Below are 26,479 nucleotides of genomic sequence, written 5' to 3' on the forward strand. Positions count from 1 at the left end.
ATTGAGAAAAGTGGGTGTTTGTCCTACTGAAACATTTACTGCACGTTAGTCTGAGAATCAAACAAATACACAAACCCACCATATTTGGGGGGTTTGACTCCAGCACCAGCACCGTAACCTGTGAGGATGCAGAAAATGTCGCTATTTAAGTATTTGTTGGATCATAACAAAAATGCTGAAGGAGGAAGGTGTTTTTAGCAACTTACCACCGTAGCCGCCACCACCTGGTAGCAGCTGACCTCCTCCCCCTTGGACTCCCCCTGGGAACCTCCCAGGGACTCCAACTCCCCCAGTACCCACTCCTGGGACTCCTGTCAATTAGAACAATAAATAAGGGCCATTTCTTATATATTTTGGTCAATATATGAGAATGAGTCAGACCTTAATTATGCTGTTTTAAATTGAAAAAGATGTTAATTCTCACCATATTTAGGTGGTTTGACACCAGCACCCAGAGCTGCACCAGAAACATGCCAGAAGAAGTGAGATTAAAACATAATGAATATGTGTTGACAAAGTATTGTGTGGGTCTGGCTTACATCCATATCCTGGTATAAATGTACCACCGGGAAGTCCACCTCTTCCTCCTCCTCCGAGTGGAAGAGTCCCTGCCCCCCCTTGACCTTCAAATAGAAACAAATCACATACTAATGCATGTTCATCTACACAAAGGCAACAAGCAGTGTGCTTAAACATAGTTTTTCTTCCATGTATTAAACATCAGTCACCATATTTAGCAGCTTTAGAGGCAGCAGAGTATCCTCCACCTCCGTGGCCTCCGTGGCCTCCTGCTCCTCCCAGTCCCGGTCTTACTAGTCCTGCTCCGCCAAAGCTTCCTGCTCCGCCCAGGCCTCCTGCACCTCCGACACCTCCAACTCCTGAGGAAGACACAAATGTATTATCAGTGGTGCCATTGGCGGAAACTTGTTATTCAGTGTCTTGCAATTTGGCACATGGACAGGAGGAAATGAGGATCGAACCCACAACCTTGTGATTCAAAGACAACCTGCTCTGCGTTTGCCCATAGTCAGCTGGGCTGGTCTACAGCCAGGAGCAACCTCAAGTTAGATAAAGCAGTGTAGAGGCTCTATGGACGAAAACACCAAAAACAATCAAGAATAGGTTTTTAACCCTTCATAAACCCCAAATCTGATTAAGGACTTCCTTTCCGACAGACCCCAGACCGTCAGAATCGGCCCTCACCAGTCCTCCTCCAGATCTCTGAGCACGGGCTCCCCACAGGGCTGTGTGCTGAGCCCGATGCTTTACTCACTCTACACAACTGACTGCAGACCTGCACACCCCAGCAACACCATTGTGAAGTTCGCCGACGACACTACAGTGGTGGGACTGATCATCAATGGTGACGAGTCAGCGTACAGGGACGAGGTCCAGCAACTGTCCGCCTGGTGCTTCACAAACAACCTGATCCTGAACACCGCCAAGACCAAGGAGGTCGTCCTGGACTTCAGGAGGAGTCGCACGTCGGACCCACCCCCCCTTCACATCAACGGCCAGCTCGTGGAAAGGGTCCACAACTTCACTTTCCTGGGCACCGTGATCTCGGCTGACCTCTCGTGGTCTGGGAACACCTCGGCCGTCGTCAAGAAGGCCCAGCAGCGGCTGCACTTCCTGAGGGTGCTTAGGAAGAACGACATCTGCCAGAAGCTGCTGGTGACCTTCTACCGATCGACCATCGAGAGCATCCTGACCTACTGCATCCCCGTGTGGTTCTCCCACTGCACCGAGGCAGACCACAGGAGGCTCCAGAGGGTCGTGAAGACGGCGCAGAAGATCATCGGCTGCCCCCTCCCCACACTAAAAGACATCTACATGGCACGGTGCCTCAGAAGAGCCGAGGCGATCACAGCTGACCCTACCCACCCTGCACACCACTTGTTCGAGCTGCTGCCCTCAGGACGGCGGTACCGGTCCATCAGGACCAGGACCAACAGACTGAGGGACAGTTTCTTCCCTCAAGCCATCACGGCACTGAACAGTTAGACACACTACCTCAGCCTATCTACCTCATACTGTGTGCAATATATCAAACTCCATTACTCTGTACAATAACAGGTACCTTGTGCTCAACCGCACATACTTATTAGCCAAGGTACCTCAGGCAGCTACATTGTTATTTTACTTAACTTATTATCAGTCGCTTCTTTTAACTTTACATTTCTGCACTATGTCCTTGGGTGTATGCGAGCGGGTCTGAGTGAGAGCTGAATGTGTGTGTGAATGTTTAGGTTATTCTGTATACATGGTGTGTCTGCTGAGATGAATGCAATGCTGAATGTGAGAATGGCTGCCGGTGTTTATTGTATGTCTACTGTGTGTTTTTAGCTACACCGTAATTTCGTTGTGCAATTTATTGTACAATGACAATAAAAGCAATAGAATAGAATAGAATAGAATAGAAATCTCATCTTTCAACTCTTGTTGAGGTTTATTTTAAAGTTTACTTTCCTGCCCCTTTGAAATCGAAATTAACAGCCATGTTTGTCATTTCGATCAAATAAGTCCACTTCAAACGTTGTAACGGACTAAAACCACACATATTTTATGATCTATGTTTACATGCAAAGAAATTAATTATTCCCATGCTCATTTACGTAAGGGTCATAGATTGATTAAATTGAGCACTGAGTGTTGGTGGACAAATTTATACATCTTTAGCATATCAGAGCCAAAACAACTGAATTTGACAAAAGCTGGCCACTTGTCTTTTACATATGATAAAAAATAGGCAATAATAATCAATGCAAACATCTTCAAATGTTGTAAATCCCATAGTGTACAGTACAACTTGCATATACTCCTCCCAGTATTATGCATAATGTGGGATACACACCAGATATCCCACATTCACAAGTGCTTTTGTGTCACTGGTGACTTTTCTGCTTTCTATGTGCGCATCACAGGTGGGTCTACCTACCTACCACCTCCAGGAATGATTTACTGGGTGAATGATAGTATTTCCTCCCCTCCGCTCTATACTTGTATTATCTTTACTGAGATTTATTGCCGTGAATTATGCTACTTTACCAGCAGGCCAGACAAAATGCTGAATAAATGTATTCTGAAATGTGGGTAAAGTCCGGCAACTCAAGAGAAATTACTGTTTTTATGAATGTCAACTGTCGCCTGATCATATAAATTCAATATAAAACTATATAATTGATTCCTGACATACGTGCAATAGTGATCTTTAATTACCATATTTAGCAGCTTTGGCAGCACTGAGTCCTCCGGCACCTCCAAGCCCTCCTCCACCCCCGACTCCTCCGGCACCTCCAAGCCCTCCACCACCCCCGACTCCTCCTGCACCTCCAAGCCCTCCACCACCCCCGACTCCTCCTGCACCTCCAAGCCCTCCACCACCCCCGACTCCTCCGGCACCTCCAAGCCCTCCACCACCCCCGAATCCTCCTGCACCTCCAAGCCCTCCACCACCCCCGACTCCTCCGGCACCTCCAAGCCCTCCACCACCCCCGAATCCTCCTGCACCTCCAAGCCCTCCACCACCCCCGAATCCTCCCATTCCACCCAGTCCTCCGAGGCCTCCCACTGCCCCAAGTCCTCCTGCACCTGTTGAAATCCAGTTCATCTCAATATAATCCATACTTAAAGTTGACCTGGTTAATATTAATTATCATTTATCTTAGATTGGTTTTTATCACGAAAATGATCACACTCACCGTATTTAGCAGCCTTGGCGGCAGCAGCCGCACTTCCGAGCCCTCCAGCTCCTCCGAGCCCTCCAGCTCCTCCCAGTCCTCCAGCTCCTCCGAGCCCTCCAGCTCCTCCCAGTCCTCCAGCTCCTCCGAGCCCTCCAGCTCCTCCCAGTCCTCCCGTTGCTCCCAGTCCTCCAACTCCTGTTGAATATGCGTGTACTTTCAAATCCTTTTTAGCTAAATGTGGCTTGGTTGCTATTAATCAGATTTGTCCTTCAGTTGTTCAGTGTTATATCATCACTTTACTTTACCATATTTGGCAGCTTTTGCAGCAGCGGCACCTCCTCCAAGGCCTCCTAGTCCTCCGTGTCCTCCGTGTCCTCCTGCTCCTCCTTGTCCTGCTCCTCCGAATCCTGCTCCTCCGAGTCCTCCTGCTCCTCCGAATCCTGCTCCTCCGAGTCCTCCTGCTCCTCCGAACCCTGATACCCCTGTGGAAATCAGTCATATCTTAAAATTTTGGAACATAATGCAAATATAATATCTATGTTGACTAAAATAAAGTTGATTAATTTACCATATTTGGCAGCTTTGGCAGCAGCAGCACCCCCTCCGAGCCCACCTAGTCCTGCTCCTCCAAGACCTCCGGGTCCTCCATACCCTCCAGTTCCTCCTTGTCCTGCTCCTCCAATTCCTCCGTGTCCTCCATACCCTCCAGTTCCTCCTTGTCCTGCTCCTCCAATTCCTCCGTGTCCTCCATACCCTCCAGTTCCTCCTTGTCCTGCTCCTCCAATTCCTCCGTGTCCTCCATACCCTCCAGTTCCTCCTTGTCCTGCTTTGTGGTGCAAACAAAATGAAAAGTTGACTGACAAATCAAATCAACTAACCATATCTGGCCACTTTGGCAGCAGCACTGTCTGGTCCTCCTCCTCCTGCACCTCTTCCTCCTAGTCCCCCAAATCCTGCTCCGAGTCCTCCTCCTTGTGCCCCTAGTCCTCCTGCTCCACCCAGCACTCCTGCCCCACCTGAACAGACATCATATATGGTCAAAGAGGGGAATGAGTATGAATACTTTCAATTCCATACCTCTGATAGGGGTTACAGTGTGACATATTGTTAAAATTGTATAATATATTAAATAATATTAAAATCACATCATATCATATCATACCATACTTCGCCGCTTTGGCTGCTGGAGAATAACCTCCTCCAGGGACTCCAAGTGGTGCCCCTCCTGGTACCCCTCCGGGTACTCCTCCTGGTACTCCACCAGGTACTCCTCCTGGTACTCCTCCTGGTACTCCTCCTGGTACTCCTCCAGGTACTCCTCCTGGTACTCCTGTCCAGGGAAGACCAATAGAATAACTTGGTTTTACTAATTTTAGTAGTTAATTTATGTTTGTTTGTAAGCTTCTGCAAAATAATGAGTGAGAATGCAATTTAAGACACCCTCACCATATTTAGCAGCCTTTGCTGCTCCATAACCTGCAGAAAAATATTTAAAGGCAGTGAATCAACAGATATGAACAGGTAACAGTTATGGGAGAAAACAAATTTAGACTCAAAATGTGCCACAGATGTGCCATAATGAGACTTATGGAAAGGGAAAGCAATTAGTTTGTATATTTAATTAACAGTCACACTGACAGAGGGAAACTGATCGAGCTCGGTCGAGCCTCATTCATTTGAGTCTACAGAAATAATCTGAACACAATTTGTTGCTTTTTTCCGCCCAACATTTTAACAAATCCCATTTCTGTTGAGATGTTTTATTCAATAACAGCAAATAGCAAAGTTAATGCAGATTTTTTGGTGTATTTTGGTAGACATCATACCTCCTGGTACCTGACCTGGATACAGTCCACCGACCCCACCAACTCCTCCAACACCCAAACCTACAGGAGAGAACACAAACTTCTTTCACATGCTAATAAATTACTTACTCATACGATATAATTCATCATGTTTTCTCGACCAAAGAGGCTTTGTCTTCAATCAATAGATCGTATTACCATATTTGGCAGCTTTAGCCTGAGCAGGTGAGATGCCTCCAGGTCCCACACCTATAAAAGAAAATATATATAAATGTTTGTTTTTTTTTTGTTTTTTTTAAAGTTCTTCAAATATATATCTGCAAAAACACATACCAGTTCCAACAGGATATCCAGGGACTGACCCAGGGCCCCCCTGTCCTCCAGGGAGGCCGGCTCCACCGGCACCAAAGCCCCCATAACCTGAAACATTCATGAAGTCACATTGGGAACTCTTGCATTTCCACAGACATACAACATCAGCGAAGGTGCAAAAAAGAAAGAATTTTTACCAAAGGGAAGTTTGCCTCCCGCAGCTTTAGCTCCATAGCCCCCTGAAGACAAGAATAACAATTTTGAGAAGAAGAATGTGAAAAAGTGTCCACACTCTTAATCATTCGTGATGATATAACTTGTCTAAACCGCACGATAACTATGCACTTTTAGGCTTTAAAGACATGTCTACAACTGTAGCTATCCAGTACAGGAGTCCATGAAAAATACTTTAGCCAAGAAGTACATGGAAATATAGCCTGGTTGTAATTATGCAAATGTTTCTCTTTTGTCTTTCTTGTAGTGCTGAACAGAGAAGCTCTTGCATATTTATCGCATTTATTGATTTATTTAATCCTAACAGTCCAACACCATGGCAACAATCTACAGATGACAGATCATTTGCTACCTGTCATGTATAAGTCATACAGCATGTTGTGTCTCAGTCATACACTTTTGTTTAAAAAACAGAAAGCAAACAAAATAAAGTAGTCCAAAGTCCGTTTCTCTCAAAATGAAGTATATGCAAAAACATACATAAGTCTATAAACATTTGTCTGAACCAGGCCTGGTTTACAATCATTATGTGATGGGTATCATGTCATTTCAATCACACATTTCCAAAAACGTTTCAAAAATTTATATTTGACCTAAAAAAAAAAGCATGTTTTTTTTCTAGTTTTCTATTTCTCATTAATGCCATTTTAAATCCTTTTTTAATGGGGTACATGTAAGGTAGCAAACTTTTTGAACTGTGGGACCATTTGGAGGTAAATTAATATATTGTTCTGCTCCGGAGGGCATCAGCATTCTGGCAGCTGGACAAACAGCAGACAACCTTTGTTTGGATTCAACCAATGAAAAACCAAACCAGCACAGAAAAGCTTTGTTACTCATTGAAGTTTACATTACCTCTCAGGCCATGAGGGAAGTGAGAGCGTCAATAAACACACCATGATGCAAACAGTGTGTACACATTTAAATTTTGCAGTAAACATCTGCACCTTGTGTTTTGGGTGATTTGAGTGGATATCCATGAAAAACGCCTGGCTGCAATGATCCGCCATAACCGCGACCTCCTGCAAGCAAGAATATTCCTCATTCTCATCCTCATCATGTCAATATCATTGGAAAAAACATATATTTTTTAAATGCAAAAATATAAGTACCTGGGCCCTGACCTCCCTGTCCTCCTCCTCCTCCTCCAACTGAATGAAAATGAACAGACAGACAAAAAAAGAAGAAAAAAACACGTTAAAGTCAGATGTACTGCCGGTAAAAAACAGATTGATGGCAAAAATTTGACGAAACTAATACAGCTGTATGTCCTGTAAATGCAGTATTAAAACGCAGATAAACTGCATTTTTTGTGTTTTAGTGTTCTTTCCTGTAAAAAATTCCATTATTCATTATTCATTATATCTATATCTATATCTATATCTATATCTATATCTATCTCTGTTTACCTGCTACGTGACATTCATTAACAATTGACCACAGTGCACCAGATCACGACTAGCCACTCAGTCTTACTTGATTTGGGATTCAGGTCAGACCCTGTGGGCACCCCAGGCAAAACTCCGCGACCACCAAACCCTGAGGGAGCCATACGAGACCAGAAGACAGCGAAATGAAAACATGGGTGGCGTCAAACAGCCTGAAGTTGAATCAGTGACTGAAACAAACCTTGTCCTGGCACCAGTCCACCTTGGTAAAGTCCAGGCACACCCATCCCTGTCACAGCCAATGAGAGGACAAAAGTGTCTGTTTGTTTTAACCGAGTGAGTGAAAATGAAATGAAACCGGGTCTAGAAAAGAGTTAGTGGATTTAATCTTTCTGTGGTTTATTTAGATATTTACTGGAAAGGCGCTGCATTCATCGGCTTCATCCCAGCAAATTAAAGAGTTAGTGCAGCGTTTCAGTGCTTCACCTGCTTTTGATTTTGCTTCAGCAGATGAACTGATTGGCAGTAATCCTGATTATAATATGGTAATTCCTACATGAGGTTACAGTTGTAACAAAGTGAATCAATTTGCTGATCATATTATACATTAACATTTCAACTGAACACAAAACACATTTACTCTTTTCTTTTTGCTGTATAAAAAACACTGAATCTCTCTCTCCTTTAAAGAAAAAATAGTGTGTTTTAGTTAAAATTGTACGTGTGAAAGTTGTTTTTGAATCCTACAATTTTAAACAAAGAAGGTCAGTGTTGTAAGCTGCAGTCACACATTTCACATACCTTTTTAACTTCTACTAAACAATTAGATTGCAAATATTTGCTGTACTTTTAAAAGTTTTCCTGGCCACGCCAAACACCTGCCACATGCAATGGAAATTATATTCTACATGGCTCTGCGGCTTCGCAGACTGCATCCTGTCTGCCTTCAGCTCAAGAGTTTATTGTTGAGTCTACCAAACCTGGCACTTTGGCAGCTTTCTTTCCTGCAGCACCACCTGCCCCTCCTGGAAGCCCCGTCTGAGGAATAACAGGTACTGGAAGAAAAAAAAAGTAAAGAAAAGAAAAGAAACACATTAAAAGCTACTTAGCTCACTTAAAAGAATTTGACAATCCCACAGTGTGAAAAACACAGACACATACATCTTTGCAAATGTGCCGAGTTCAGAATCATTTTGACTGTGATTTATGACTCCTGAGGACGTTTTTCTGTTGCTCACAGCAGTACTTATTTTTTTATTTATTACAAGAGGAAAAGTACTGGGTTTGGCCCACAAACTGGGTTTTTCTCAGCAAAATCAAATCCAGTTTGCTTGACAATCAGCCAATTTTGGCTTTCGAAAGCAGCTCTTAGGAAAATAAATGAAAGATCGATGAATAAATAAATGAAAAGGAAACAGTAAAAATGATGTGTTGTGTGTTTCTTGCCTCCAGCAGGCACTGCAGCTCCAGTTCCAGCACCTCCAGGCCCGATCCCTGTTCCCCCAGCCCCTGTTTCAGCACAAAAGACGCAGCTGTAGTTGAATTTCTTTCATCAGCACCCATTAGAGAAACCTTCTTTCTGCTGTCCTGGATGTTTTTTTCCTGTCCATATTTAATGCTGTTGTGGAGATTTGCATGCTTCATGGTGACACTTTCATTTGCATGAGGTGTGTTGGAGCGGAACACAACAGACAGACAGTGTTACAACAGGAAGAGGCTTTTCTTGGGAAGCAAAAACAAGCACCATAGGATGAGTGACTGCTGTCCACCAGAGGGCTCTGTGTTATTGACAAGCAGCAACAGGCTGGTTAAGGAGAAGCTAATGTGACCCTTCAAGCCTGTCACCAGCCATGACCAAATGCAACCTCGACTGGCTGAATTTTACTATAATGAGAGGAGGCGGACAGAACGCATGGCATTTTCTTTATCTCATCAAATGCCTCATTTCTTTGGCTATCCCATAATGCAGGAAATGAGCTGTCAGCTTCACTTGTAAGAGGCCTTGGCAGCAGAACAAAACTCATACATTTATTTTGTCAAACCCCTTTTTCATTTTTAATGTGCAAACTTTGCTGGGCAGACATTGCACACAACCTGTAAGTATGTGTTCTGGAAGAATTGGTGAGGAAACGTTTGGCAAGCGAGAGCTCTACTTTATCTGCTTCAGAGGAATCATTATTTTGAATAACATGAAAACAGTACAGACTGAATGTGGAGCTCCAAGGCCTGTCATTGCCAACCAATGCTTAAGTGCCGGCTCTGTGCCACAAATGTGGTCCCAGCTGTGACTGAGCCCTCCTAAGTTCATATTCAATTAGTCATTCTATTTCAAAGCAAATCATATGCATGCTCACAGTGCAGACCTTCAGGTCAGCCGGGGGCCTGCTGAGGTTCAAACTCTCAAATCTTTGCAGGAACATGATAAAAAAAAAAAAAAAAAAAATGGTGGTCTTTGCCAAAACAGTGTTTTCATGCAGAGTTACCATTAATTGAAAACATTCATTTTGGCTTTCTCTTAACATGCAGGCATGCAGATCTAGAGAAGTATCCTTCAGTCTGTGTTCGGCTCAGTTTGAAGTCTGTCAGCGGTAAAAAATGTACTTACCCCCTTGTGGTAGCAGAGGGCCTCCTGCACCTGCTAGAAGGAGAAACATAAATTCAGATATTTGTCATGACAGATTCAGAAAAACCATCAAGGAGCCTCAGAAGAACGAAATGTGTGTGTGATTTTTATTTTTATATGAATTTGTCTCAGCAAGTGATTTGAAGGGCCAGGCATGAAGGGAGCAGAATCCTGATCCACACTTTGTCAATCAGGTAGGCCAGCAAATGACCTCTCCAGTCTGAGTGAAATGAAACGTCTAGAATTACAGTTAAATTAGATAAGATCAATATGGTGTAATCTGCAATCAACAATACTAAAGCATTTTTAACATTAGAAGATGATGATGATGATACACCCTAAAAAGCCCAGCAGGGCCTTTCTGCCTTCATTACAACATTACTGGAAGCTTATATTTTCAGACTTTGACCCCCAGGACTTAAACTGACACATAATATCTCTGCATGAATCAAAATAAACAGCTCAAAACTAGAAAACGAAACATAATCAATGGTGGTTCCAACATGCAACAATCCATCATGTTGTTTGATGACCCCCAGTTTCCACTGTAACTCACTCAGTCTTCTGCATTGGCACTGACTTTAAAAGCTTGTTTGGAAGTTGAGAATAATGGATATGATGTCTTCTTTGATATGAAACTGATGTTACATTTAGACCCCCAAATCTTCAGCCATGCACACTACCTCTTTTGGCAGCCTTCTGTCCAGCTCCTGGGAAAAAGCCTGCAGCTCCTCCACCATATCCACCATATCCACCATAACCACCTGAATTGTGCAAGAGGTTAAAGAAAACAAATGAGTCTGACATTTGTAACATGCACACTAAAACCAAACAATGAAAAACCCAGACATGTGAAATTTTGGAATAAAAATTCTTGCAAGAAAGAGCATTGCCTCACACGAGCACGCGCGCACACACACACACACACACACACACACACACACACACACACACACACACACACACACACACACACACACACACACACACACACACACACACACACACACACACACACACGCACACACGCCTTTCCACAGCTCTTAATTTAACCTTAAACATTGGCGAAGCATAATACCAACCCAGTTGTAACGTGAGCTTATAAACCACATCTCAACCCTCAAACAGCTGTAAATCATCGGTGTGACGCCCTGTATTTTTGGCCCCTTCTGGAACGTCTCACCCCACAAGGCACCCCAGTTTCCAGGCCACACAAGACATAAGCTGAAGACACGCATACCAGTCTTTTTCAAGTATACACTCACCTCCGCCTTGGCCTCCAGCTCCCAGGCCACCGCCGCCATAACCTCCTGCGCCAAGGCCACCGCCGCCATAACCTCCTGCTCCAATGCCACCGCCGCCATAACCTCCTGCTCCAAGGCCAGCGCCGCCATAACCACCTGCGCCAAGGCCACCGCCGCCATAACCCCCTGCTCCAAGGCCACCGCCGCCATAACCTCCTGCTCCAAGGCCACCGCCGCCAAAACCTCCTGCGCCAAGGCCACCTCCGCCATAACCTCCTGCGCCAAGACCACCGCCGCCATAACCTCCTGCTCCTAGATTACCATAGCCTGTGAACGACAATGATTTAGGAAAAAAAGCGAAATGAACAAAGTGTCAGGTTTGATATTTGTAGGTGGAGGTAAACAGAAGAGAGTTACTTGTGATTTATATGGCAGTAATTATCCTACAACAAAAATAAGTAACCACTTAAACTTTCAGGGAAACATATTCCAGGACCTGTAAAAACAGTGTTAGTATATGTTGGGAAAATAAATTGAGACACAACATAACGTGTACAGAATTATATCTGATTGAAAACATTTACACATATGTCTCAAGAGCCAAGAACTGTACTCAGGGGGACAAACGTTGACCAGTGATTGAGACACATGACAGAAGCAGCAAAAGAAACATTTAACTATCTGGTTATGTGTTATAAATGCTGTTGGGAGCGGTCTGTTCTTCCTGAGACTAAAATCGTTAAACTAATATGTGTGCGGCAAAAACTCTTGGCTTGATTTGATGCAAGAATAAAGTCCTACCCAAGCGTAGGTTTCTGCTTGCTGACTTGAGAAGAATATGGGGAAAGAGTGTGGAGAGTGGGGAAAAAATGAAATCAAACACTCAACACCTGCTTAAATATTGATAAATACTGGACTGTAAAAGTCCTAAAACAAGAAAATCAGAGTTCAGAATACATTTTTGGCAATATATATAATCAATCTCTGTCTTTCCATCTCAGTTACAAACTTCAAAACTTGCATTTTTTTCCCCAAGCGCCATTAGATGAGTCACAACTGGAAAAGACTTTTATACAAAATTGTATATTCCTTGAATTGAGTCGCTGGCATGAAAAGCAGGGACTACTATTCTGCTTTCAGTGACAAAAATGTCCAATTAAAGCTGAAAAGGAGGGGAATTTAATACATTGGGAAATCTCCGCATAACTCTTGTGTGCCAGACACAAAACTAACTAAATAAAATGTAAAAGACATGTTTTACTATTCACATTCAGATTCATCACGTTGAACTTACGTATCCCCGGATAGCTGCCAAAGTGATTAATGCACATTCTATCATGCGAACATATGGGAATTCCTTGTCTCAAACTGTGTTAGAAACATTACTGTCAGAGTTGCAGTTCTTACGTTTGAATTAAAAGGAGCAGTGAGCTGAAAAAAAAAAGTTTCTTAATCAGAGACCCAGAGGTTGGAGTAATGATTGTTTTTGAAACTTGAAGACATTTTAATGCCGCCAACAAGCGAGTCCACCAAGGAATTTATTTTCATCAGTACTTCTAAGATGTAAATTATGGGGTGAAAACAACTAAACTTTTGAAACAAACGTGGTGAGAAGGAGATCGGAGAGGAGAGCGAGAGCCTGGAGTTGGTCAAGTAAACTGTGGGGGGCAGGTAATGATACTGACGAGGAGGAAGAATGTGCCTGGAGAGATCGAGTGGAAGAAAGCGAGTTGTGTTTCAAGGCCCAGTCAAAACAAATATGGGCACCGACCGGTCTTGCCAAGGGTTTGGCAAACAAGCAGAGCATGCAATACAAGCCCGGGCACTCAGCGAAGTGCCCGTCATCTCCGTCAAAGATTCCCAGCTTGAATCTCATCGATTAGTCAACCAGCCTCAGACAAACCTCAATGTAATTACAAGAGTCATCAATTCTGATATAAACCAGGCTCATTCAGCATTATATCATCTTGAGTGTCTCATATGCTGACATGAGCATGACATGAACAAGTAACAATAAAATAAATAAAACAGTAACAAGGACAACAAGTTAGAGGGGGGGGAGCATTTTAACCAGAAGAAACCTCTGGCAGAGGATCGGTCAAAATAGAGCAACCATATGCCTGGGTCTTTTGAGGAGTTATAAAAGTAGGGAAAGAAAACAACAGTATTATATTGCCTGAAATCATTAAATAATCAACTTGCTTGACGTCTCCATGTTGCGTCTCTCGTGAGTTTGAGCCTCTCGCCTACAAAATGATCTCCCGCTGGCTGTTTGTCGGGATGAGTGGTGGAAAATTGCACAGTGAGGTTTTGCATGTCAGTGGAGGACAAACAAGAAGAAGGTTTGTCGATAGGCAGGACCATGGAGACTCCACCATCCGGCCATCCTGTGCTCTGATGTACATGACCCAGCCTGGCTCAGGCAGTCATGCATGGGTCGACCAGCATGTCTAATTCGAGGTCAGGAGACAGGACGCAGACAAAAAACAGAAAGGCTTCAGAGAGCATTTCTGTCTGTGTGTTTCAGGTCACAGCATCATCGAAATGTTATAACATCACCAGAGAAATGAAACACTCCTGATGAAAAACTACAATTCTACCCTGAAGTTTGTGAGTTTTCATGGTCAAAGCAAAAGAACACACTAAGAAAACGTCTCCCTTTGTCTGTTTGGCATCCGTTTGCTGATTGTATACTTGGGAATTTTGGGGTAGAGTTATCGTACAAAAGCTCTGTGTTTGGCCATATTTACTTCATCTGGTTAGCTCAAACAAGCATGCTTTTGTTGGACGATTATTACAGCATGTCAACCCACACAAATAGAGCTGTCTTAGCTCACACATTATTGGAAGTCTACACCAATGTTGTTTGTTGTCATGATCCATATTTGAAAAGCCTGCACACACCAAGGCCCAGTGATCAAATCATTGTGCGTTCCTGGTGCGGCTCCCAGTATCCAGTTGATTGCTCACAAGCTGCAGGATTTCTGCACCGTAGTGTAGTGCCTAATTTTCTCTGTGACCCTCAAGCCAAAGTAGGGAGCTCGAGAGACCACTTGAAACCCCAACTAGCTGTGGACTTTGGACAAAAGCAGCCTGCAAAAGGTCAATAGTCTAAATAGAAGATGGAAGGGTCAGAAATCGGATACGACACAAGAGGGAAGACTGGGGTCCAAGGAAAGTGGAAGGTTAGTGATGCAGATCTGCAGTGCATCACAGTTTCCTCAATTTAGATTCAATAAGAAAAAGAATAGAGTACCCAGCCAGTTTCCATTCACGAGCTTCCACAGCTGTATGTTGCACAAGCTGATTTTCGAGATGAAATGTGTCACTGTGAGACTTTTTTACAAAAGTGGTTATTTGTGTTGACCTGAGAATGATTTCAGTGGGGATGTAAAGAAGTCAATGAAAGTGAACAGGTCCCCCCCCACCCCCACCCCCCCGACAAATAACAGAGTTCTGTTTTTGAAGGAAAGAAAAAGCAGTCTCACCGTGCTCTGCTGTACTATAACAAGCACATTGCTGTTAATATGCAGTCATGTTTTGCAACCTCAGTAAAAGTCATGGATGTGAGCCAAATGCGAACAGAAATAATCTGGTCTCAATCTCTGCACTGAGCCATCTCGCTCGCTCTCCATCGGGGTCAGTTTAGGCAAGGCACTGCTCCGTTTCAGAACCAGAGGAATACAATAGACAATAATCAAAACAGTTTTTACAGCTTGCAGGCTGTTTTCGTTGCGCCTGCTGTCCATGTTTTGTCACCCTATTCATTTTGATCTCACTCTTTCTGAATCGGTATGAGGAGAGTGAGTGTCTCAGGAGTCCGAGGAGTTTTACTGGCTGTACCAGAGGGTGTTAAGAGCAGAAACAAGAAGAAGCTAAACAAGTGAATGAGTGTTTGCTTCTTTCTTTCTTCGTTGTGAACCAGCTGGGGCTGGTGAAGGGCTTAATTTAAGAAAGCAAAGAATTCCATGGCGGATGTCCACTGGAGCTGAAGGCAGACGCAAGGAGAGCAGACTTCAGAGCGAAAGCTCTGGAATGCCCACTAAACCTTGAGGGCTTGTTTCTCATCGTATTCTTCATTTGAGGTCATGTTTAATCGGGAAAGCTTCATAAGAACAAATGTTTGTTTACCGAAAAGCCAGAGGAGGGGATTTTAACTATTACTTTTTAATGCTGTTTTCTGAGCAGTGCGAGTGAGCAAAAATCACATGGGGGGTCCACAGTAGGACTATCATTTAACACAAATATGCAAAGAGAGACAAGGTAGGGAAACTGCAGAAGGTAAAGAGGGATGTTGAAGCAGCACCAAGCTGCCATTTTCAGTTATATGATGGAAAACTTTCTGAAGGTTTATTATTTCAAAGGCACCCTGGAGGCTGATAGAATCAATATGTCACTGTGTTTGGTAGGCCGATGCTTTTCTCCGGCTGTGGTCCCAGATATACTTTCCCTTTGAAAGCGAAGCTCATCATTATCTCCTTCACTGTCATGACACCACATTTGTATTGGTATCATATTATCACACTGTTCCTCCTCCAAGTTGGTGGATGTATTACATTCTTATAAGGTGACGCAGAAAAAGTTGGATGAGAGCATAGTGATGTGAGGGGCCACAGTGATTCCAGTTCGCGTGAGACAAGTGGCCACTTTAAAGCAACTCATGTGACCCACAACGCTCCATGTCACGTCAAGGTTCGGTGTTGCCGTCAATCTCGGACACCGGGCTGCGAGAAGCAGCTCGTCACATGTTGGACTAATTAAGTATTCACACAGTCACACCATTATGCACAAACCCATTCCCTTGCTGGCTCGTGAGAGCCAGTCGACTCTGGCGGCAAGCCTTTTATTGTTTTTGATTTATTTTTCCATGGAATCAGGACAGGTCCCAAAGCCCAAACCTTACTTTATTGCCAAATGACCCCAAGTACAAAACTGTCAAAGTAACTAATAAACAAGGAAAGGTTTGAGTTTGCCTCATTCTTTTACATCTTAACAGCATCCAGATCAAAAATTAATGTAACAAACATTACTTTATCATGGTCCCTCGTGAGATACACAGTATGGGTGGTCATTGTGTGCTTTCATTAGGGGTGATTGGAATCATACTAAACAAGAGCTTTATTTCATTAAGGTTGCTACAATTTGCAACATTGGCAAACCATTGCAAGTCTCACTGATCAACTTTATCATAAGACAAAGAGCCTATTTATAGCAACCTTTACAAAAGTCCACATGCACATAATGTGTAACAGTCATATTTGCACAGTAGGTGAATCACAAGCAAAGTGATCATGCAATAAAAGTCTACAATACCCAGAGGCGTCTGTGGTTGTCTGACTTCTCCGCCATGGGTCCTTGAGAGTCTCTCACCTTCACAAACACATGCTTTATTTCAAACACGTCTGTGCAGAGACCATTGTTTCCATTTTTTCATTCTAAGTCTATTAATTTGTCCACCGGGCGCTACACCATAACCATTACGTCTCTGATGTCATTGTTTATGCAACCTACCATACAGAGCAGAACACGCTATGCTATAAGCTTTCAAGTTGACCTAACATTTGTCCCCCTGCAAGAGTTGGGAGCTGCTATTCTACTTTCTTCTCCACTTCTGCAGGAATTTCACAGTTGCTCTGCCAACACTGAGCCCCTGGATATGTCTGCTGAGTATCCCTCACCCGGCGCTCATACCACTGCCCATTTTGACTTGGCACAGAAACTCACACCGTCTGTACTGCAAAGCCATGCAGATCAGGCAGAAATACACCACGCAGTAACATGTGGAGAGAGACTAAGGTTCTGAAAAGCTGTTCATGTGTGATCAGTGGGCCTCATGTGCAGGAGAATCTAATTGTGCAAATTAGATTGTACAGTAAAGAAAAAAAAAGGTTAACAAATGCATCCTGTGGCCATGGTATGTAAAGTTGGACAAGTGTGTTTCTTCTCCCAGATGGTCCACATATGCATCTAGCTGCCATTCCACTGAATACCTCTCTGACATCCCAGGGCTGGAAAAAAATAAAAAAAAGTTTGGTGTTCGACAGGTCGGACCAACTCAAAACATGCAAATTAAATGCTGACGATAAATTCGCTGTATCAGCCCCAAAATCACTTTCCACAGTTCCCTTGTCATTGCAAAATTATGGCAAATGCAAAGCCATTACAGTATGAAAAATAAATGGGATACTCTACAAAGAAAACACAGACAGACCATTTATGTCATCGACAACAGAATCGCCACAAGTATACAAAAGTAATCCTTCATGAAATAATGCATTGTGATATCTCTGAGGCCTGAAGAGCCAGACCTTGAAGTATTTTATCATCAAACTACATTAAGCCCAGCCTGATAAGTACTGAGAACACCAAGAGAGACATTTTACTGAAGTGAGATAATTTCATGTGACTCACTTCTTTTCAAAATACAAATATATTCATGAAAGATTAAAATTGTTTTGGGAATAAAAGTTTTACTCAAAAAGCTGACGCCAGAATACATTCTTTGTGGATTACACCTTTTGTAGTTTATCCTGCAATTTACATGTATTATTAAAACTTCATCCCAGTTCAAAGAAATGTTTTAATGTCCAACCAACATAGATAATTAAATACCAGTATGTAAACATGAAACTGGCCACCTCATCTCCTCAGCAGGAGGAAAATGGGCAGACTTGTGTATAAAATAATCTGTAAAGGCACCACAAGAAAGATTGTTTGAGCATTTTAAAGGATTTCCAAACAAACACTGATGATATAATGATTGCAGAAAAGGTGAAGATATTAGTCAAAGTGGATAATGTGTTACAGATAACACATCAATAAAAGCCAATCATATCAGCTCTTACTCAGATATTTCTTTAATTATTGAGCTCAATTAACTGAAAATATTAAAGACTGGAACCATGTCACTCTTGTAACATCAACTGAGAGGAACTTTTCAAGGTGAAACGAGATATATTGCATGAGCGGATTGTGGGAGTAACATGGGTCTGATATCAAAAGTCTCCTCTCAAGACAGTTCAGGTTCCAGATTTTCAAGACCTCGATATCATTTCTTTATCCAACCGAGATCAAAGAGACCAAAGGAATAAAAATAAGTCCTGTTTTTGTCTGAATAAGCAGGTGTGTCTGTGGAAGCACCATATGGGACATATGAAGCAACGCCAGGATACATATCAGTGTTTGTGTGCCTCAGCGTCTGCTTGTATGCACATGTGGTCTCTCTTTTAATTGAATACCATTGGAACACAAACATCAATTTTATAGCAATAAGTGACCCGTGCAAAGAGATCCAAATACACTTGAAGAGTAAAAGTCACAGTAGACCGAGCTGCCAGACCCACAGACATCTGTGGTTCTATGACTTCACTAGCCTGCGTCCCTTTCTCTCACCTTCATGAAACACATAACAGCACCTATGTGCGGAAAGCATGCCTGTGTGCACACATGGTCACTTTTGTAATTGTGTACATATGAGGATCGCAAACATATTTGGAAGCCCCTATGGTTACGCACGTTCACATTACAGATACGTGGGGTCTCTTGCAGCTCAGCAGACAGGTCTGAGCTGTGGTAATGAAAAGCACATGTCCTCCAGGAGACTAAACCTTCTCTGTCTTCTAAACACTTTCATCCCCACCTCGATCTATCAGCCTGCTTACCCTTACAGATATAGGCACACTTCTTGTCCATAAGCACCTGCTTAGGCAGCCTTCACTGCGTGTCGGCGAACGATAATCTATGTCTGACATATACACGACATACTCGTGAAAGTTATTGTTCCTCCTTTACTCCTTGTCATTCTTTTCCCTGCCGACTGCTCACTCTTCCTCTTGTAAAGCAGACAAGTCCAGATGTACAAACAACCGAGAGGATGTGAACTTGAAAAGAGCCAGTACTCCTGATGGGACATGTGTCTTAAAAGCCAGAAATATTTGTTGTCAACCAGAGCCAAGTTTGCAGGGTGAGAGTATCATACCCCATTTGATAAATGTTATATCTTTTCTTCAGTGCAATGTTTGGTCTTCATATGGATTCAAATGTTGGCAAGAGGCTGCAAGCACTCAAACACATGGATGCATTTTCTGCAATCAACACCTATAAACTTTCTGTGAGGGGAGACTGCTGTCACAGCATGTCACATGTTTCCAACTTGAAAAAGTTTGTAAGAGACAGCTCATAAAAAAAGTGTTTCTAAGTGTTGGAAATGTTTCTGCGCTGGCCAATGTAATCCATCATCATTAATTATATAGACTGTGAAATTTCCAGGCAAGTGCATAACTGTTGGGACTTAATTCACCATAGTTAGCATAATGTTTTTAGTGGCATTTAGGAGCCTTGTAAGGTTGATGTAAGAAGTGAAGACAATATGCACTCGGCCACCAGTTCATTTTGTGGACTTATCTAAAAAGATTTCAGGCCAGTACAATTGCCAGTAAATAGCTCTGTAATAAATCTTCCTTTCCCAAGATCATTCTGCAGGTTGCAAGTTGTAGTGCTCAGGTATATTACACTGTAATTACGTCATAACATTCAGCTTAGGAGGAGACTCATTTTCGTCATTCTCTCTTCAGGGCTTGAAGTCCAGTATATTAAACATTGTGCACCAACAAAAAGAAGCTACACCTGACGTCTACTTGTCTTTTGATGACCAAGCTTCTGAATTAATCTCGCTTTACACAGCCACAATAACAACCCATTAGAAAGTGAGTAGCTTGTTTTGAAGCCAAATCAAGGGAAGCAATATAAACTACAAGCCAAATTTCAGTTTCCAGTTAATCTTGAGAAAATAAGTGATAGAAGTAATATCATATTTCATGTATTTACTGCATACTTCGAATCTTACTTGCTCAGTTGCTCACAGTGATCAAGCATGTATCCATTACTCTCAAACTGATGACACATTGGTCTCGTCTGTTTCAGACGGTGTTTGAAATGTAAGATGGGCATCATGACGTCCATGAACTTCAGTTTGTAATGACGAGGAGAAAACTGGCAAGCAAGGTACAGACACGTCCAGTCCAAACCTAAAACAGACCACTACAATGGCAAAATAAAACTCTAATAGCACAGAAAACAGTAACCTCCATGGTTTTCGTTAACTTCCTTCCCACTGGCTCATATTGACAAGGAGCGAGTCAACGAAGGCCAAGTTTTGGCAGTCGTGACACGAGGATTGAATCCACCTTCGCTTTAGGGAAGACAGGAAAGGAAAAAAGTGTCCAACAGCTGCTCATACGGAGAGAGTTCCTCTTTCCAGCGTTCAGTGTATTGTCAAAGCTGAATGCTAACAGGCTTTACAATTAGTGTAACATTTACAAGGTCTTGCATGAGCTATGCTGCAATTCACTGCAGTCACGCTACTCACATAGCAGGCTGCTGTTCTCCATTACTGGCCAGGCAAGGTGCATATCTGAGGAATGCAGTGTCACGACTCCACTTCAATGCAACAATGCGTAGCGGCTCCTTGTTAGCAAACGAATATGAAATAATGCAGATTATTAAAGTAATGTGTTCTTCTTATGCTAATCTCACATCATTTTCAATGGGATGCCCCAGAAATAATTGACCCAAGCTCCTGTTGTGTGAGGTGCATCTACAGCTGATGTATTGTTGAATATCAAAGTATCATTCATACAATGAAACGTTAATAAAAGGCATTCATGTCCAGATTTGAAACATGTATGAGCAACTTACAGTATTTTAGCTGGAGGAGAAGGCATTGATGAAAACCAACTTTTAGAGATTGCCGAACTGCCATGAAGTGGAACATATTACAGCTCCGATATGAATGTGCAAAGCCTTAGTTGACCCAAATGTAATCACCTTGCATTTTTTCGGCATAACAAAGATTAGTCTGGATTAAGGGAAGGGAATACCAAGACAAAAAAAAAAAAAAAACTCAACGGAAATTTTTTTTTGCTTCCCTTTTTCTCACTGACTTAATTTCTGCCAGGCATACCTGTTCAGATAGAGGAGCAAACAAAAGCTGGGGCAGTATTTCCTGAGCAACTCTCTGCTGTTCCTTGCCAAAGTCAACTTCCACCAAATACTGGATATTAGGTCATTTACACAAAATGGCTCTCCTGTAACTCTTGTCAGAGGGTGGGGGTGTGGCACTCCGGAGGGACCCTTCTCTCGCCCACGCCGTGTGTTATCAGCATCATAAGACGATTGCTCGGTTCCTTATCTCTCTAAACACAGAGGTAGACTGAGATTGTATCAGCACTGCTTAGGGAAATTAAATGATTGCTAAACATTGCTCGAGCACCAGACTAAAATACGGCGAAGGAAAATATTTACTGTACAGTATCGGAGAGAAGGGCCGTGGTAGATTTCAACACGGAGGTTTCCAGATATTGTAAGGGTCTCGCATTACAATAACATTAATCAGTGCTCCGGCACCATTGTTTAGCAGGCGCTGATGGCTGTTTGCACTCCGCCAATCATCACTCCCTCATACGCTTAATACAGCAGAGGTGCGCAGCGGGTGGAACCTCTGTTCAGTCCCACCCAGTCAGGACATCCTAAACAGCTGTCAAGCCTGTGTAAACTTTCACTAAAAAAACACAGGTGATAAGAAAAACTCAGTGACAACCAATCAGAAAGACCCTTTGAGCCACTGGGCTGCACCTGCCTGCTCTGGTGCTGTGTGAACAAAATGCAGTACATATGTTAGCCTACTTTATGAAAAGTTCAACAACAAGCTGTTTCCTTCCTCTCAAGTCACTTCGACTCTATGTGTCATGCAAAGGAATTTTCCATGTTGTGAAATGCCTCCGTTTTAATATTCCTTCAACATAAACTGAACAACAGCAAAGTCTTGTAATGTACAAATTTAAAATACAGTACTTAAAGTATTACATTCAACAGCATTGCCCTAATACTGGTACATATTACTTACATATAATAGCACTTGCCACTTAACATGGTAGCGTTCATAAATATTGCAACATACCTGGTTTGGGAGCCTTTCCACCTTGGCCTGTTGGATGAAGACAAACACTGTGATTACATCAAAAACATTTCTTTGCTTCTTTTTCTTTTTTTATTCAGGAGCCAAATAAAAATTTTCCATGTCAATTTTTTTTGAGATAGCAGATTGTTGCAGAAAGCAACAAGTATCTTAAAATAAACCCTTTGTTTTTATGGTTAAAAGTTGCTATTTTCTGATATTATTGAGTTACAATTTCTTTCAATTCATCTGTTCTATTTTGCAAACGGTTTTATCCAAAGAAACGTCCATCTGAGAATACTTAGATCCTCTTAAATTATGACAATCAAGGTCAAAGATTAACGCTCTGACTCGTGAACATCTGAGACTGTTTTGTTTTGTTTTGTTTTGTTTTGTTTGATTATAAACAACAGCAGTTCCTCCTTGGGTCAGATGGAAGCTAACTGATTCGGCTAAATCTACTCGAAGTGTTTTTGTTTTGTTTTTTTCGATCGCCATACCTCCCGGCAGTGTTCCCACGCCCAGACCACCAGTCCCAACGCCTCCTGGCACCAGACCACCTGCGCCTATACCTCGACCTCCATACCCTCCAGCTGTCCATTCAAGCAAGAAAAACATGTAATGAGGGTCAATATTTTTTAATGGAGAAAGTATTGAGACGTACAACTGTCCTTTGACTATAATTTTCAGAGAGACGGCATCAAGTTTTACTTCCCACAGCTGCATCAGAGAGTGACTTGATTAATGAACAGTCGTGGCCTCCGGGCTACAGAATCTAACGCGGGATCTGAAGTTTGCATGTTGAATCCCAAAGTGGACAGGTCACCACTGAGCGAGCACCGAGCCCTGTTATGTGGCTGCCCACTGTATCCTATAGTGAAGACGGGTTCATGCATAAAGCAAGGTCCCCAAGGGGGTTGACATATTATTCATTTAATAACAGTGGTGCTGTGTGTTTTTACTCTTATACATTAGTATGTGTTGCTTCCTCATGTTATGTTAACTGTACATTTAGTGCTAGATCGTATCTCAAGAAGCTATTTTGAATCTGGCTACACCCTACCTACTTTATATACGATAGCTAAACTTTCAGGTCCATAATTATTCAAATGTGCATGAGACAGGCTCAATGATTATAGTAACATCATTTGCTTGTGAGTTCTAGACAATTCTGAGAAGATTTAATTACCTTATTTTTTTCTGAATGACAATTACAGCGAAATGTTGCTCACTGTGACCTCTTGGATGTTTTCTTCACTATTTATTAAGAAACCAATGAAGTTTTCTATCCTGTCAGTGTGCAGGATCATGGTTTCACCTACACATGAGTGATAAACATTAGAAATCAATACTTCATGTGTTTACTAACAGTTTATTTTAACAGGCGAGGACAATTATAACACTTCTCAAAGATGTGGCTCAACCTTCGTCTCATGTCCAGTGGGTTAAAAGATGGATGAAGAGACGACAGACAAATAACGAATATTAAGGTCAGCAAGGTTACCTAAACAGGATAGAGCTCAGTACATTTGGCTAAAAATACTTCAAAGAGCCAAGCTTGTTCAGCAAATGGGGGATGAAGCGATGCCAGGACTGTGTTTGTGGCTGGTGACCTGCTGCTAAAGTCCTGAGTGTGTTTGTGTGTGTGTGTGTGTGTGTGTGTGTGTGTGTATGTGTGTGTGTGTGTGTGTGTGTGTGTGTGTGTGTGTGTGTGTGTGTGTGTGTGTGTGTATGTGTATGTGTGCGTGCGTGCGTGTATGTGCGCGAGCTAGAGAGAGATGAGAGTATCTGCTGCCCATGTGTGAAATGACAAACAGCAGACAGAATATCTGTGGCGAAGCATCAGGGCCAATTGTGGCAACATCCATGTGAACCAGTTGAAATCTGAGAAACTAACACTACTTTGATGGCAAAATCCCTGTCGTCAATGAAGTATTAATACATAAAACTACGCAGTGACAACTTATCTAATTTCAAACGTGCATCTCTCTGATATAACTGTACAGGCATCAATTCGCCATAACCCAGATGCAAGTTTCACACCAAATATATTTACATTTATTGAGAAAAAAAATCATAAATCTGAAGTTTCTTCAACTCACCTGCAGCTTTAGCTGGTTTATACCCCGCAGGGACTCCTCCAGCAGATCCTAGTAAAACAACAGGCAGGCAGACTATTGATTTATGGTGCGAATACATGTAGTAAGATGATAGACAGTTTCTGGCTCCGTAATTCACCACACCATCTGAAAATCAGACTCGAGGAGAGTGTTGTGCAGCACACATGAGCTGTTAACAAAATGTGTCCTTTACACAATATTAGCACATACATATGGTTTTGCGCATACGCTTTCAATTTGACAGGATCCTGGCTCGCCCACCCAAACGACTCCCAAACCCTGTAACAAATGCAGCGTTTGGGAGTCGGAGAGAAGTTGGATTATGCCACTGAGGTCAACACAAACCGAGCCACACAAAGCTGCAAAACGTTTTAATCTTCTTGAATTCATTGTTTGTTTGCTAATCAAGCGTCTTTACAACATTCAGCTGTGTTATGCTGGTCTCCGTTCAAGTTGACTTTTGCGACATGTGCGGAACATTCACAAACCTGAATTGAAATCGCTTACGAGAGATTTAGTATTCTGTTATGTTTGAGAGCTCTCATGCAGGACGTCGCGTGTTGTTTGATAGCGTTTGCTGTACGGTAGTTTCATTTACCGAGCATAATGCAGGTAAATGTAAACAGACTTTGTTACGTGTAATTGTGTCGAATCACTTTTGATCAACTGTCCAGGCAGACGCTTTCTCACCAGGAAAAAATCCAGTCCCTGGTCCGGTCCCTCCTGGTCCAACCCCAGCACCAGGCGGTACGTACACACCTGGAACACACATCAGAAGAAGTGAAAAGGTGACGACCTCCATCAGCAACACATGTGACATGCACTGGAACTACATTCAACTACCGGTAATTCATAAGCATCAATGTTTTGTTTTGTTTTATTTTTAATTTTTGATTGCAAGGCTTGTAACAGCATTGCTAAACAATGACCCCATTTACTAGGCAAACATTCCCAAACACGTTCATCATCGGCGACCCAGACGGCAGGACTGACGTCTGTCCTTCGTATACACATCTGCCCCAGCTCACAGAAGTGATAGGGCGTACAATGAAACAGCCCCGGCCAGAGTGAAAAAAAAAGGAGAACGTTTTACAAGTTTGATGAGGACCAAATCTGAATTGTTTTCGCACTGATGAGGTACTGCATTTGGAGGCCTCCCTCTTGTAACACTGCAGACACCCCTAACCTCCACTCGCATCCCCCTAGCTTTATTTCCCGCCAGATCTCTGGCTGCGACCCAGACTAAGTCCTGAGATGATCGTTCTGGATCTCAGACACGGTGGCCTCATGAGAGCCCAGAAACAACAACACGACGAAAAGAAAGGAAGTTTAAAAAAAATACTGCTGTTGTTCTGGGATAACTGATGGCTCAATCTAACAAGACCACTGAGCTAAGGCTAAAGAAATTTGATTTTTGAGAGAGAAACCTGACATTTGTCTCAAAAATACAATACAAAAGAGAATATGAGCAATTTTATATATAATAGCTCTTACATGCGTTGGGAGTACAATTAATGTAAACCACATGTCAAACCCATTCATGTGTTTATTAAAGAAATATTAAGTCTCAGTTCTGTCCATTAAATGATCATTATTACTGTACAAAAATAGCAAACTAAAAAATCAGAGCACACACAAACACACGGAAAATACCAAAAAGCAAAGATCAAGTTGATCCAGTATGTCGACATGCTGTGACACCGAAATGTATGTTTTGAGCGTTTATTGATCAAAACTGTGACTGATTGAATGGATTTAAGGGGAAATATTTTCTAAAAAGAATCAAGAAGTATAAGAAGAACAATTGTGTATTGACTGAAGATATTATAACATGCATGCAATACTTTGACTATTTGAGATTAAAAACTATTGATACAACTGTCTGAAAGGTTTTTAATCTGCTGAAATGTCACTGTCTTTATATCAAGCTCGTGAAAACAGCTTAGATCATCGAAAACTGCACATTAAAAAAGAATAATAATTTCAATATTGAATCTTTATTTTACCACAAAGTCTCTTTTTGAAGGGAAGCCTATCGAAGAGGCACACTGGTACCGTAGAAAATGGATTACAAAGACATTTTTTTTTAAAGCATACTGTGGAAAAAAGTTCTAAC

The 26,479-nt window shown here is 42.3% G+C and overlaps 1 protein-coding gene across 1 annotated transcript in view; it reads right to left on the reverse strand.

Moving 5' to 3' along the window:
• The window catches only part of elna (elastin a), a 48,484-nt gene that overhangs the window by 14,704 nt on the left and 7,301 nt on the right, over window positions 1-26,479 (reverse strand). The window contains exons 2-29 of the mRNA XM_080505850.1: window positions 25,054-25,122; window positions 24,346-24,393; window positions 22,744-22,836; window positions 22,247-22,273; window positions 11,311-11,616; window positions 10,729-10,809; window positions 10,028-10,060; window positions 8,869-8,931; window positions 8,403-8,477; window positions 7,664-7,711; window positions 7,511-7,573; window positions 7,147-7,185; window positions 6,982-7,056; window positions 5,998-6,039; window positions 5,822-5,908; window positions 5,687-5,737; window positions 5,510-5,569; window positions 5,130-5,159; window positions 4,846-5,013; window positions 4,613-4,699; window positions 4,252-4,509; window positions 3,989-4,165; window positions 3,702-3,878; window positions 729-878; window positions 540-623; window positions 425-457; window positions 207-311; window positions 80-118 (exon numbers count right to left, since the gene is read on the reverse strand). Coding sequence (XP_080361976.1) covers window positions 80-118; window positions 207-311; window positions 425-457; window positions 540-623; window positions 729-878; window positions 3,702-3,878; window positions 3,989-4,165; window positions 4,252-4,509; window positions 4,613-4,699; window positions 4,846-5,013; window positions 5,130-5,159; window positions 5,510-5,569; window positions 5,687-5,737; window positions 5,822-5,908; window positions 5,998-6,039; window positions 6,982-7,056; window positions 7,147-7,185; window positions 7,511-7,573; window positions 7,664-7,711; window positions 8,403-8,477; window positions 8,869-8,931; window positions 10,028-10,060; window positions 10,729-10,809; window positions 11,311-11,616; window positions 22,247-22,273; window positions 22,744-22,836; window positions 24,346-24,393; window positions 25,054-25,122 — 2,568 coding nt within the window. The remainder of the gene's footprint in view (window positions 1-79; window positions 119-206; window positions 312-424; window positions 458-539; window positions 624-728; window positions 879-3,701; window positions 3,879-3,988; window positions 4,166-4,251; window positions 4,510-4,612; window positions 4,700-4,845; window positions 5,014-5,129; window positions 5,160-5,509; window positions 5,570-5,686; window positions 5,738-5,821; window positions 5,909-5,997; window positions 6,040-6,981; window positions 7,057-7,146; window positions 7,186-7,510; window positions 7,574-7,663; window positions 7,712-8,402; window positions 8,478-8,868; window positions 8,932-10,027; window positions 10,061-10,728; window positions 10,810-11,310; window positions 11,617-22,246; window positions 22,274-22,743; window positions 22,837-24,345; window positions 24,394-25,053; window positions 25,123-26,479) is intronic.

Source organism: Blennius ocellaris, assembly GCF_963422515.1.
Source record: "Blennius ocellaris genome assembly, chromosome: 2".
NCBI lineage: Eukaryota > Metazoa > Chordata > Actinopteri > Blenniiformes > Blenniidae > Blennius > Blennius ocellaris.